General features: G+C 34.3%; 1 protein-coding gene across 1 annotated transcript; it reads left to right on the top strand.

Annotated features, from left to right (window-relative positions):
- Positions 1 to 211: 211 nt before the first annotated feature.
- Positions 212 to 11700, top strand: LOC133310150 (ADP-ribosylation factor GTPase-activating protein AGD3). The gene is made up of 19 exons (XM_061511044.1): positions 212 to 728; positions 2153 to 2229; positions 3528 to 3628; positions 3971 to 4041; positions 4367 to 4429; positions 5149 to 5193; positions 5568 to 5633; positions 5732 to 5779; positions 5872 to 5967; positions 6045 to 6086; positions 6251 to 6466; positions 6547 to 6678; positions 6787 to 7011; positions 7106 to 7192; positions 7270 to 7608; positions 8503 to 8642; positions 8743 to 8836; positions 10407 to 10891; positions 11096 to 11700. The coding sequence occupies exons 1-19, from the start codon at positions 684 to 686 to the stop codon at positions 11208 to 11210; spliced, it is 2487 nt and encodes an 828-aa protein (XP_061367028.1). The 5' UTR covers positions 212 to 683; the 3' UTR covers positions 11211 to 11700.
- Positions 11701 to 14766: the final 3066 nt, after the last annotated feature.

The following is a 14766-nucleotide window of genomic DNA, read 5'->3' as shown; positions in this document are numbered from 1 at the left end:
TTTATATATTTTTATGTATGTATAGGAAATAAGAAACATAAATCTCTTGTTATCATTATAATAATTAGATATCAATTTTAACTTGTATTAAATAGAGTATAATTAAACGAAAGAAAATATAAACCAATATGCGATGGTAATTATTACGATGAATATGATAATAAAAAGGGAAAGATAGAAAAGAAAAAGAAGGGGGCAAGAAAGGGAAAGGTGCATAAAAAGGAACCCAATGGTTGTGACTTTAATCTATGTGAGTGTCTGTTACACACATGGGATTCGAGAAATTTTGGTTTGATTAGTGAAATTTTGGGTTTAACAATTCCCAATAGACTCTTGAGAGTTTCACTTTACCCTTCACTTCACTTTGATGTGAGAAGCATTAACACACAAAAAAACACACATCGAAATCAAATCATATGTAACCTCAAACTCCAAGGTTGTTTGTCTTGTGTTTTTTATTTTTATATTTTTATTTTGTGCTGCGCTAGGGTTTGAGCTCGAAGGTGGTGGTGTGAAGTGAAACTGAGGGCACTGAAAAGTGGATTCAAGTTGAAGCTAATGGTTTTCAGTGTTAAGAGAGTTTGATTCCAAGATCGAGCATTGGTGATGCAATCATACCTACTCTTAGACCAACACAAACACAAACACAAACACAAACACACGAATCGCTGGTTTGATTCAAAATGCAATTCGCAAAGCTCGATGATTCTCCTATGTTCCGCAAGCAGGTTACTCACTTTTCTTCTCTGATCTTCTCTCTCTCTTTTTTATTTCTCACAGTTTAATTTTTGATGTTGTGTGTAATGGATGTAACGCCAATTAAAGGGTAGGGTGTGTAACTAATGTGTGAGTAATAGTGGTTTAAGTGTTTCTGGAAAGAAAATGGAGGCTTGATTTCATGCATGTTGTAAATGGTATTCGATGTTATCAAATGAAATGTGAATATTCTGAAATCTGAATGCTCAAAAAGTCTAAGCTTTGTTTCTCTTTAAAATAATCCCAAGGATCCCACAAAAAAAGAAGAAAGTGGTTCCCTCCATAGGCTTCTGTGTTTTCTAGCAATGGGTCATGGCCTGCTGTTCCCTGCATAGACTTATGGTCTGTACTAGTGGCACACCTGGATACGAAAAATGCCGGTATCTGGAAGTGAATCCCGACCAGGTAATCTACATTTTGTTGGTCTCTGAGGTAACATGAGGTTAGTCAGACATGTAAGGGGGAATGTGTTGGGACTTGGCACACTCAATCAACGGTGCATGGAGTCACTGTTGGAGGGTCTTCTGGTTAAAGAGAGCGATGGGTGGCTGAAAATTAGGTAGAGATTTGGTGAGCAGTAAGAGTGAGGAAGGCATCAACGGTCAAGCAAGAGCTCTATCGAGAGAATCCATAGGCTTTTCCCCTGTTTTTACCCCACCACTAGCTGGGGTAAGAAGATTTAACCCCTAAATGTGGAGAAATGTTAAAGGACAAACCCTGGTGCATAAGGCTCCCTGACTTGCAAGGGTAGGGGTGAGGTTGATTGTTTTTGCAAAGAGACTATTTTCCAGACTTGAACTTGGGACCTTCCGGTCACAATGAACAACCTTACTGCTGCTCCAAGGCTCGCACATGAGGAGAAATGTTAAACTTTTCTAGATTGTTTAAATCAGTAGTGCATTGCTCTGTTTCATTACTTCACAACTTAACAATCTATTCCCAATTGCTACGCTAAACCATGTTGGTATTCTGATATTAAATAATCCATTATTCTCTAATATTGGACTTTGATGTAAATTTTGTAATAATATTTTATGCTTTCGTAAACCATTGAAGTATCTCTTGGAGATTCTGAATTATACTCATTGCTTTTTGGTTGAATGACTTGATAACTGCAATCCCTTGTAAATTTAGAAATTTAGCGGTTCTTCTCTTTGAGATTATTTGTTCATGGTGGTTGGAGCTATTTAATGACAAATTTCCATAGTATGTATGATACTTTGTCATTGTGTTGCATTGCATTCAACAATGATGCTGGTATTTTTAACTTATTTCCCCGCTTTGTTTTAGAATTTTATACAATGCAGTCATTTTCAATTATTATATTGATTGGTTCTTTCTTAACTGACTTGGTTTATGCTAAGATTATTTATCCTTGAATTCTTTGGTGAAACAGATACAATGCATGGAGGAAAGTGCTGAATCTTTGAGAGAGAGAAGTTTAAAATTTTACAAAGGATGTAGAAAATACACGTATGTAGTTATTTGCATCTTATCTTTATCAATGTCTAATGATTAATGGCCATGAATCTTTGGGAACATGCTCAACTGCTGACATAATATCTGTTATCCTTGTTTATGTGGAAGCATCTTTGCCATGCGAATTTCAGTTTATATATATATTTTTAAATACTTTATTCTTTTAAGTTATATGTCTTCTTTTCAAATGTTGTTTATTAGTTCTGGATTAGCCTAGCTCTGTAGTCTGTTGTTGTCTGGGCTAGTTTTTACGGCTTGTTTCTTTCACGACCTTATTATATAAGCTACATAAAATCAGCCTCAAGTATATTTGTCTTTTGGATAGAAAAATTAGTTTTGATAACAAGTGCGGAAGAGGTAAATAAGGGGTCAGATGTCCTTGACGAAGGCACAAAATAAATCACGGCAAAAGCTATCAAGATGATTTGTTTATAAACCACTCTATCCATTAAAAAAATCATGTACAGAACACCAAAGAGTTTCATGGAAACAATCCTTTTCAACCTAAAAACGACATAAACAGCACAGCACCATAATTTTTTACTTTCTTACTTGTGCTAAACCTTTGGAATGAATCACAAGAATTTCTACATGAAAGTGGCTAATGGGCAGTGCACAAATAAATGGGTTTCTATTTCCAAACTACAGCCCACACATTCCACAATCCTATCCCAACAGATCATTAGTATTATTTTTGTTAACTACTGTTGTGAACCTATCCTTTCAAAAGCATCCTCTACTTTTGTATCTTTTAGAACATTTATTTTCAATATTGCAGAGGAAACATGATACCATATTTTAATAAAAAATTAATATGTTTTTTATGAGGAAAAAAAGAAGAAAGCTTTGATGATTTTAATGTTACATTAATGCATCCTCCATGAAGCATTTCTCATTTTTTATTTTAATTATTTTATTATGTGATTATTATGATACAACAACCATTGTCCATCATCCAAAGGAAAAGTTTTAATGGGTTTATTTTTCTGTTCTTATAGTTTCATTGCTTGATGTTTCTCACAGCTTATCATAACATGTTAGAAATGTAATACAACACCATTCATGTGTTTTCACCTAACAGTTTAAGTTTTTGGGATAGTTGGTTCACGTTCATGGTATAGTACCAAAGTTTCTATGATTACGTGATCTAGAGTTCGATCCTTGCATAAGGTATATGGAGTTGTGTATTGTTCATGCTTTAAGCCCACAATGCTGAGGGAGGGAACATGTTAGAGATGTAATATGAAACTATTTGTGTGTCTTCTAATTGCTCTTACTTTTGTACTTTCCAGCGAAGGACTTGGGGAGGCATATGATGGAGATATTGCATTTGCAAGTGCCTTAGAAACTTTTGGTGGTGGGCATAATGATCCCATCAGTGTGGCTTTTGGAGGTATTCCTCCCCCCCCCGCCCTCGGCTCTTTTCCTCCTGGCTGTTGATTTTACTCTTTTCTCAGTGTCTTTTTCAATGTTTCCATTTTCTATTTACCCCAGATAAACTGCCAGTCATAAAAAATTATGATTTGTTATGCTTAACTTGCTATGTTACACTTTCATTATGACAATTTCAATTCTCATTGAGATAATTTACTTGCATTTTTCTCTATAATTTAAGGTGACTGTACTTGGGATTATCTGACTTCATAATTTGATGTCAAGTCTGTATGTTATCTTTGACTACAAAGCCTAAACAGTAGTGAGATGATTTCTGATTGCATTTCTACCTGCACATCAGGCCCTGTTATGACCAAATTCACTATAGCCTTGAGAGAAATTGGGACATACAAGGAAGTTCTTCGATCACAGGTAAAATATTGTGGTGGAAGTACTTTTTAATCTATTCCTGGTTGCTACTGACTCCTAATGATGCATTTTAAAAGAGAAAAGGAAAAAGGAGGATCTCTTATCCTCCCATCTTGGTGTATTCCCTTCTTTTGTCTGAATGAATAATTAAGATCCAGTGGCAACACTATAGGTCAAAGCATAAAATTTGAAAGATGACTCCCATTATTACCTTTTGTAGTTAGCTATTTGGAAGTATCATCCTGGCTTTTCTGCTTTTTGCCTTTGCCCATCAGTGCTTGGCGACAATGTTTACTTACTGTTAACATGGATTGCTTCTTTCTTTCAGGTTGAGCATATGTTAAATGACAGATTGCTTCAGTTTGTCAATATGGATTTGCAAGAGGTCAAGGTAATGTTTTTTTTTTTTTTTTTTAAGTCTCGTGATAATTTCTTTTACCTTGTCAGTTAGATGTGTACAAACTAATGTGAGAGCTGATGGAACTTTTTTCATACTTGAGTCTGTAAATTTCTTAAGTGGTAGGCTCTTTTGAATGACTTTGCTCTATTTAAAATCTATTTTGCTCGCAATTCACTTTTGTTTCTTTGTTTAGAGTCTAGGATTTATGGTTCGAGTAAGAATTCTCCAGAGCATATAGTGCTCTTGTGAAGGGAGTAGTACTAAAGTATTTATTATTAGATTCTATATAAAAATGAAATTCATGGATGGATGTCACTCCTAGAGAAGCTTGTCAAGTTTTTGGTTCTTTTGTCCAAACAGCTGTTGGGCCTTTTTCTCAACATCAAAGGAACTTATTAATTATCTGCATGTTGTTGAGAGGCAAGTGGAGAGCAAAAGATAAGGCAGCTGCACAATTGTATTTTTTTTATTTGAATTTTTAAATTTTAGCTTTTTCAGTATTTTTCCTTTTGTCATGCATGCTAGTGTAGCTCCTATAATGTTGCCTTAAAGAATCCTATATATGAGCTATGTTTGATTATTGGAAATTTTTTAAACTTAATAGCTTATATATGGTTTTATTTTGGTAATGTTGAATTTGAATATCACCTAAAATTTGTGAGTGAATTATGGACTTAGTTTCTGTTCTAAGGGATCCTCTCTTAGTGCAGGAAGCACGGAAACGCTTTGACAAGGCTAGCCTTATTTATGACCAGGTGCATTTCCATTCACAAATTCTTTATAATTTTCCCATGTAGTAGTATATTCCTCCTGCTTTGAGAATTCGAATGCAAAGCCTACTGCCTATAATAATGATTCATTCAAATAGAATGAAATCAATGGAGATATAATGGATTTAGCAATTTGAATCAACTACTAACACGAACCAAACCCAGGTCTGTGCTTAAAAAGCAAAAGTGGAAAAAATGCCGGGCAACATATATTTTTGCAACTCACGGCTTGTATTGGATTTGCTATTGCTGCTTTACCTCTTGAATATTGGAATACACCTCTACAGTAGAGCCAACAGTATTAGAAGCTGCAAAAGCAAGTTTCTCTCTAATGATTGCTAAATTTGCTATTCTTGCAGACTCGAGAAAAGTTTCTGTCACTGAGAAAGGGGACAAAAAGTGATGTAGCTACTGCCCTAGAAGAGGTAGGCTTTTACGCGACTTATGTGTTGGGTCAGCTTAGATTTATGCTGGTATATATATGCCATTCTTTATACCCTTATATGTTTGGGAAATGTTTCAGGAGCTTCATAGTGCAAGATCTACATTTGAGCAAGCTCGGTTTAATCTGGTTAGTAAATTCATTTGATCAGAGGGTCATAAATAATTACTGTTACCATTACATTTGTATTTCACAAATAAACTTGAAGAGTCTCTGTCCAGGTTACTGCCTTGTCAAATGTTGAAGCAAAGAAGAGATTTGAATTTTTGGAAGCAGTCAGTGGGACCATGGATGCGCATCTTCGTTACTTCAAACAGGTAGGCATATTGTTTAAATTATTGTTTCCCACATTCTTTGTCAAAACGTGCTGATCTTCAATTAATTGTACTTGTAGGGGTATGAATTGTTGCACCAAATGGAGCCATATATTAACCAGGTTCGAAATCTGCTTTGTCTTTAACTAACCCCAACGCCCCACCCCCGTGTGTGGAAGCTTAGGTCATTGATGAAATTATCATCAAGCGGTATATCAAGGGTGTTTAATTTGCAAACAATTAAGCCAGAGTGAAAATGATTAACTCCAGGCTAGTTGTTTTGCAGGTCTTGACTTATGCTCAGCAATCAAGAGAAAGGTCCAATTATGAACAAGCAGCTCTCAATGAAAGAATGCAAGATTACAAACGACAGATTGATCGAGAGAGTAGGTGGGCTTCAAATGGTTCTAATGGGTCTCCTAATGGAGATGGTATACAAGCCATTGGTAGAAGTTCACATAAGATGATAGAGGCAGTTATGCAATCTGCTGCAAAGGGAAAGGTTGAAAAGAGGCCTGGAAATTATTACTTCCCCCCGATGGTTTACTTTTATAATTTTCTTGTCTTTTTTCGTCATGCTAGGTTCAAACTATTCGACAAGGTTATCTCTCAAAGCGTTCCTCAAACTTAAGGGGGGACTGGAAAAGGAGGTTTTTTGTTCTTGACAGTCGGGGAATGCTGTATTACTACCGTAAACAATGCAGCAAATCATCAGTAAGAAGTCTATTGTGAAACATAAGTTGGTTTATGAAGGACTTAAGCTAATATGGGTGGTCTTAACAAATTTCACGTTATATTGTTGTGGTTATTTATCATATATAGGGGTCTAGCAGTCAACATTCTGGTCAGAGGAATAGTTCTGAGCTTGGTTCTGGACTTTTAAGTCGATGGCTGTCTTCTCATTATCATGGTGGAGTACATGATGAGAAATCTGTTGCTCATCACACTGTGAACCTGCTTACATCAACCATCAAAGTTGATGCTGACCAATCAGATTTGAGGTTTTGCTTCCGGATCATTTCACCAACTAAGAACTACACTTTGCAGGTTATTAGATATGATTTTTGGATTTTTTTAATTCATACAGGGATGGTGATTAAGGCTTTATAGTTTCATTCCTTAATTATGCTTGTCAGTGCAGGCAGAGAGTGCGCTAGACCAAATGGATTGGATTGAAAAGATCACAGGTGTTATTGCCTCATTGCTGAGTTCTCAGATTCCTGAAAGGGTAACTGCTAAGAACTTTTGCTTACTATTAGCAACAAAAGTTCAGTCAATTTGATTAATGTTACCTATTTTTATCAGTTGTTGCCTGCAAGTCCCATGGGAAGTGGTCATCATAGGTCTACCAGTGAGAGTAGTTCTTTTGAAAGTTCAGATTTTGATCACTGTGCTGTTGAGGATTGTACAGCTGATAGAAGTCTTGCTTCTGCGCATCCGGAACGCCCCTCAAGAAGTTTGCACCAGCCTCGATCCTGTATTAAAAGTGAGAAGCCAATTGATGTGTTGCGAAGAGTTTGTGGGAATGATAAATGTGCTGATTGTGGTGCCCCTGAACCTGATTGGGCATCACTTAATCTTGGTGTTCTTGTTTGCATTGAATGTTCTGGTGTTCATCGAAACCTTGGCGTGCACATATCAAAGGTAGACCACACAAGTGCACTCCCTCGATCCTTGTTTATGTTATATCTTCAAATCATCTGTTTATTTTTTATTGTCATTTGTAAGGATGCTTGACAATGAACATAGTGTAAGAAAAGAAAAAAGAAAAAGGAATTGATATAAATTGTATAATTTGAAATAGCTGGCTGTCTTCATGAATTATCTCTCACTGAAGAACCATTATTGGTAAGTTGATAATTCTTAGGAATCCAGTATTGGCTGGCAGAATTATTTGTTGGATATACAGAGAGAATGGAGAGTTCTTTTATCTTTCTTTTTTTAATTTCTATTTTTTACTTGTATCTTGTCCTGTTAAGAGGGTTTTGATTCTCCTGTTCTTTGTTTCTTTTCTCTTCTGATAAATTCTTTTATAAAAGAAAATTTTTAGAAATCCAACTTTACACTAAACTAGTAAACTACACAATGAATGTTGATAGATATTTTTATGAAGTTCAACCCACTGCATAAGTGCCTTTTTTTTTATAGTTACTTAGAGGTTAGGATTGTGATGAAGATTACAATTGAAGCTACTTGTTTGAAGTTTGAGTGCCTTTTGTAATAGCAAATAATTGATAGTGTATTACATAATTTTGGCGTCATTGTATTTGGAGAAGACACTCCTCTCCTGTTGTGAAAAGTATGCACATTCAGATTGGGTAATTGTAGGAATATTTGCTTTTCGTGACTGATCACATGCTTTCCTGTATATTGGTTATTTAGGACCAAAGTATCTTGTTTGGTGCTGTGTAAAATGATACTTGTGCCTGGTTGAGTTCCTTTCCTTTCTTTATATTTAGGTTCTAACTATAGCTTCTATTTGGTGATGGGGCTTCAATAGATTGATCAGCTAGCTCCTTTTTCTCACTTTTGTTGTAGGTCAGATCACTTACATTGGATGTTAAAGTGTGGGAACCTTCTGTGATAAGTTTATTTCAGTCTCTTGGGAATACTTTTGCCAACTCAGTCTGGGAGGAACTATTGCAATCGAGAAGTGCCTTCCAGGTTGATCTTACAGGGTAAAGAATCACCATTATTATATCTTTGCATTAGATCCATTTTGTTATTATTATTATTATTATTATGTAATGCTGATATTCACTTCTACTAATCATGAAGGTTGAACAAGTCCGATAAACCACTGATGCTTTTTATCACCAAACCTTGTCAGTCTGATTCTCTATCTGTAAAGGAAAAGTTCATCCATGCAAAGGTATGACTATAACCTGCTTCTACACAGGCTCCTCAGACTTTCAGCTCTTACTAGCAGAGAAAGATGTCATTTAGTATTAAAAAGAAAACCTGTTAAAATTACTTTAGCATTTTGATGTGTTTTAGGGAAAATTAGGAATGAGGACGGATGAAGGTTTTGATTTTGGAATAATTTAAAGTACTGTTGTCACAAACACATCTGGATGAGAGTTTAGATTGAGGAAGTTGAAGAAGAAAAGAATGTAGGATACACTTAGAATTTCTAGACATCACATAAAAGAATGTGTTTCTCAGAAATAAGATCTTATTAGCACTCTTGATAAATTGTTTACATTACTGAGATAAAACTAGTGGTAGAAATTTGGAGACTAAGTTGTCAATGTGCTGACAGTTTATGATTTTGAATTATTAGTGAAAAGACAACTCTTTTAATACATGCCTTAAAAGTTAGTATAAATATGAGTCTAAGTAATAGGAAAAGTAGGGCATGTTTTGTTTAAGAAAACGTTTTATGTTTCTATTTCTTGTTTTCACTAATAATTGCATAAATGTTGTTTTCATCATTTCCTGTACAAATCTTTGAAAATAGGAAACAAAGTAAAACAAGGTGGCATTTTTGTAATTAAAACGTTTTCTTAAACTAAACATGCCCTTAATACTTCCTTTTTAAATTCCTTCCCCTCTCATTTTCAACTTTGTCTCAAAGCTTGGTATGGTATTTCCAACAGAATATGGCTTCCCTCTGCCATAGTATTTTCCAAATCTCTGGCTTATAGTTGCATCATGTGATTTTGTTCTCCTTTTGTCATTGCTGTTACTTGTGGGAGTTTATTCGAGAACACGTGTCCTCCAAAACAGATATTTTGATTAAACATGAGTGTGTGCTGATATAGTTATCACTTACTAGAATGACTGCATTTTATGCTAATATATGGATTGTTGTATTCCGACCCCAACTAGTTTGGGATAAAGGTGTTGTTGGTGTTGATGTTTATGTTGATATGGAATGCTCTATTCATAAATTTGGTTGACACTTCTGAACAAAATTATATAACTGAATATTTATGCTTTTTGACGGTAAATATACTCCTTTGTGACTGAAAAGTTCCGAGTTTGAATTTAAGAAACAGACTCTTTGCAAAAATACTAAGATAAGGCTGCATACGAGGATTTCCTCATCCCTACCCTTGCAAGTCGGGGTCTAATGAGGAGCTCTTTTTAGAGGACTTGTTTGAGTGAATACTCTTTCATTTTTCATAAATAATTTATTAAACAAGATTAGTAGTTGTTAGCATTTTTTTATTAGCTTTAAGATGCCCAGAAGGGGTATAATGAGTGGGGTGATGCCCTCTATATGACTTGAATTGTTGCTTAATGATTACTATGTAAAGAGCAGAACTTATTTGATTGCATTTTGGATTGTAAGCTCAAACACGTGGAGATGCATTTACTATGCTAACTGTACTTTATGTATTTACTTTTTTCTTTTATACTATCGAGCCTTTTGTGCTACCTTCTAATTGCTGTAATTCAGACTCCCTGGGCCTGAACCATTTCTATTTTCATGGCAGTATGCAGAGAAGCTTTTTGTTCGCAAGCCAAAGGACAATCAATACCGTCTCTTGGTGGCACAACAGATCTGGGAGGCTGTTCGTGCTAATGACAAAAAAGCTGTATACCGCTACATTGTTAATTCTGACATTGATGTTAATATTGGTTATGAGCAAACATGCAGCAGCTCCTTAACCCTTGCCAAAGTAATGCTATTACAAGAGCAGACAAGCCATGATATCAACTCTAATTTGTCAGGGAACACATTGGACTGGTCCTCTACTAGCTCTTTAAATTTGGGGGGTACTAAAGAAGGCCAGGCTATGGACAATCTAGATGGGTGCACCCTACTTCACCTTGCTTGTGAAACTGCAGATATTGGCATGCTGGAGCTCCTACTACAGTATGGTGCTAATGTTAATGCAACTGATTTGAGAGGCCAAACACCACTACATCGCTGTATTCTCAAAGGCAGATCTACATTTGCGAGATTACTGCTTTCAAGGTAAGTCTGATATACTTTATATGATGGTTTACCTTGTTCCTTCAACAATTATCTAGTCAGCTTCAACTCTATAATATTGTCATTTCAGTGATCCTTCCAGGTACTATAAAGGGCCATATGCTGATTCACTTATTCTTTGAGTTTTATGCTATTTACATTTTAGCCATGGTTAATTGTATACTACTGAAATATTTAACAATGCAGGGGTGCCGATCCTCGAGCCGTGGATGACCAGGGAAGAACCCCTATTGAGCTTGCTGCAGAATCAAATGCTGATAACAGAGAAGTCCTTGCTCCATTGACTGATTCTAATGGATGACACTGATAGGCAGGGTCCCTGGAGCTCCAAGTACATTACATATATAAAGATATGGAAGATTGGATTATGTAAATTTGTATTTCATAAATTCAAAAGCTGGTTTTTTGTTTTTGGAAGGAAATATCACTAGAGTCGCAACTAGTTTGGGTTGTTGATGTTGAAGGAAATGTCACTGGTGTTAAAGGATTAAGGGAGAGTGGTAGGTCGAAATGCCTGCCCCTTGGTCATGTGCAAAATAGTGCTAAGATTTTTAATGTCAAATGGCCACATTGGTCTGAGTCATGAGCAGTGCTGCACCGGTGACTTTGTAACATGTTGTTTGTGTATTTTCGTTTATTTCCTTTTGTGGTAAAGTTGGGATGCATTAGGCTAGGGATCTGTGTATGTTGTGTACATTGGTTTTATTTTTGTGAAGCTGTTGTGGCTGTAATTCACTTGTGTATTTTTGGATCACTTGGTGGGAGACATTGACTCAAGAGGGATACATGTTAGGTCCCTGGTTCTCCAGTTATCTGATATCCTTATGTTGATAAAATAAATAAATTTCAGAAGCAAAAAGATAAAAGAAAATTACCATTCAAAGTGCACCCTCAATTACATTTATGAGCTCCCACAGAAAAGGGGAATTTGGGGTTGGAACATTGAAAGGCAGTATCAAAACTATAAAATGATCCTGATCTATGTCTATTCATTTTTATTTTATTTTATTTTTGTTTTGTACCTGCACGGTCAAAAAACCTACGAATGAGACGTTATATGAGTGTTACATCCTGTCAATTACAGCATCAAAATTGTTGCACAAAACAACAAGTGTCTAAGGTTGACAAGATAGTATTCGATAACAAATAAATCTTTTTTTTTTTTTTTGGGGTACATTGGAGGCACTAAGGTCTGAAAACTTAGATTACCCAAACCCTTCACCGTTAGAGCAAATTGGGAGTTCTGTTTTTATCACTGTTCCCATCTCAAAAACGAAGCAGTTGGTAGCTTATGTGGCTGTAATGTAGTGGTTCTGTGTAGTGTGATTAACTTGTCATAAGCTAACAATGTTATGCTTATAAGGTAATTATGGGCAAATTTAAAAAATTATTTTATTTTCATTAGTTTGCAATGTGATTTATTTTAATCTTAAAAAATAATTATAATGTGATTTCTTATGGTGTTAAAAATATATTTTATTAAAATGTATTTTAAATTTTATATATGGTTAAAAAAATTATAAAATGAAGTCGACAAAAAAAAAAGTAATCAAACGAATTTATTCCTTCTTTCAAGTTTTTATAAACTGTTTTACGAATAAAAAAAATCAAAATGCAATCAAACAATTGATTCAAAATCGTGGTGTAACGTGTATTCCCCCGTTCCGGTCATGGAATAGACGAAACAAACCAAAAAATAAATTTTTGTTTTCCTATTATATATATATATATATATATATATATATATATATATATATATAATATAACACTATAAAATAACATAACACTATATCATATATTATATAATATAACACTCCAAATTTGCATTAGATTTATTTATTTTTTAAAATTAGAATACATAAAAAATTAAAACTCTATAAAATGATTGTGAATTTGGAGGGAGAAAAAGAGCGAAACTATATATTTATTTGATTTAATTTAAATGGTAAATATGTTTTATCTGCTTAAATAATAATACATGAAATACTCTTATTTTTTAAATTCTATATCTATCTATATATTGAACAAATTTTTAGTGTAATCTCGATGCAATGGTGATATTATAACTATATACTCCCCGAAATACATAATTATAATACCACGATTGCACTAAAAATTTGTTTCTATATATTATTATACAAAACATAATATAGACAAGTGATTTTCATATCACCCCTAATTTATACATGAGATTCTTTTCTTCTAAATTCAGAGATAATTTTTAATTTTTATATTATTCCATTGCTTCTGGGTTGATTTCATTTTGTTCGGTTGATTAACTTAGTGAGGAATATTTGTGAAAGTTTGCTTTGGGTTACATTTTGGATTAAGAAAAAAAAAAAAGTTTAAACGGAACTGACCCTATCCAATTTTATTTACTAAGCCTATGTATTTTTCATTATTCTTAATTGCTTGACATGAATTCTAATTTAAAATCTATTTACTTGTCATGATTCATCAGTTATAAAAAAAAAAATATGATTCATAGAGAAAAGAGTATATAATTTCATCAAATTGAAAGAGAGATCAATATAAGATTTATTTATTTTTTTTTGAAATTTTAAATTGACTAGTAATATATAATTTTATATTGTATATATATGTGTGGGATGGGGATTCACTCAACCCCATGAAGCTAGGACTGGGATATTTCATATATTATACTTAAACAAATTGAATTACTTTTTTAATCAATACAACATTCATTTTGAATTACACCGTCCTATTCCTATAATCCTATTATACCTACATCACATTAGTACAATAATCTAAAATTACATAAAGATTTATTCCTATTCATAAGAAGGACTTCAAAGTTAAAATGTGATTAAAGTCATTCCTAATCTTAGCAGCTATACCAACTGTCACTCTACAAAATAAAGAGAAAGAAAAAAAGATTGAAAAGATAAGACAGATAGAAGGAAAAGAAAAAGCATGCAATAATCTAATTGTAAATGTAACAATGTAAAAGCAATTATTCCATCCAAAAAAAAAAAGAAAGAGAAAACTTTACTAATCACACACCAAACATAATAACACACTGCAAGAGTTGTTAACCACTCACTATTAGTATAGCACAAATTCCCGTGCACAGTGTGACTCAACGGCTCAGATATAGTTTCATGAGATCAGACGGTTAACATTCATTGTACATTCAGCCCCTCACGGATTTCGATGTTTCGCTTTCGGACCAAAGATGGACCCCACATAGTACTGTGTACTCAGTGATGGCTACTCACAAAGGCGGGAACCCATTTTTGTCGCAGAGGCATGGCCCTTTCTTGTCATGAGATGAGAGAGAAACAATGTGTTTAGTTTAGAGAGAGAAAATAAGACACAACATAACACAATCCAATGACATTGCTGTTTCTGAGGAGTGTTTGTGTTTCTTGTTGTTGTTGCTGTTCATTCTTGTTTCTTTGCCATGCTCATGCTCCCTTCAATTTTTGTTCAACTTTTTGAGTTTCTGTGTTATTTACAAGGTAAAAAAAAAGGAACTTGTTTCTGGGTCTGGTTTTGTTAGTCCTTGCTAGAACCTTGGAACAGTGTTTCTTTTTCTTTTGCAGGTTGAAATTTTTGTTCTGATTCGAGTAAAGGTGGAAAATTTATGGGTGAGAGAAGATAAAAAAAGATTGGATTCGGTAGAAAATGATAATGATTCGATGAGGACACATTTGCTTGCTTTTTATGGAAGCTTTCTTGTGAAGATTTTGGGTTGAAAAGGTTGCGGAAGATGCTTATGCTTATGCTTATGCGTGTACTCTTTTAGACCCATTTTAGCATCAAGTATAAAAATTTGGTCTTGGGACTGCTATGGGTTGGTTTCAAAGTGTTGTGTGCAATTTGCATATGGGGTT

This window comes from Gastrolobium bilobum, unplaced genomic scaffold (assembly GCF_033153095.1).
Source record: "Gastrolobium bilobum isolate Gb01-03AN ecotype WA unplaced genomic scaffold, APGP_CSIRO_Gbil_v1 utg24462, whole genome shotgun sequence".
NCBI classification, from domain to species: Eukaryota; Viridiplantae; Streptophyta; class Magnoliopsida; order Fabales; family Fabaceae; genus Gastrolobium; species Gastrolobium bilobum.
This window is presented reverse-complemented; position numbering and strand designations above follow the sequence as displayed.

Excerpts from the sequence above, each read along its gene's own strand:
- LOC133310150 (XM_061511044.1), top strand. The coding sequence starts at position 684 with ATGCAATTCGCAAAGCTCGATGATTCTCCTATGTTCCGCAAGCAG. Across the intron at positions 6,679-6,786 it reads AACAATGCAGCAAATCATCA|GGGTCTAGCAGTCAACATTC; the intron begins GTAAGAAGTCTA and ends TATCATATATAG. Across the intron at positions 7,012-7,105 it reads CTAAGAACTACACTTTGCAG|GCAGAGAGTGCGCTAGACCA; the intron begins GTTATTAGATAT and ends TTGTCAGTGCAG.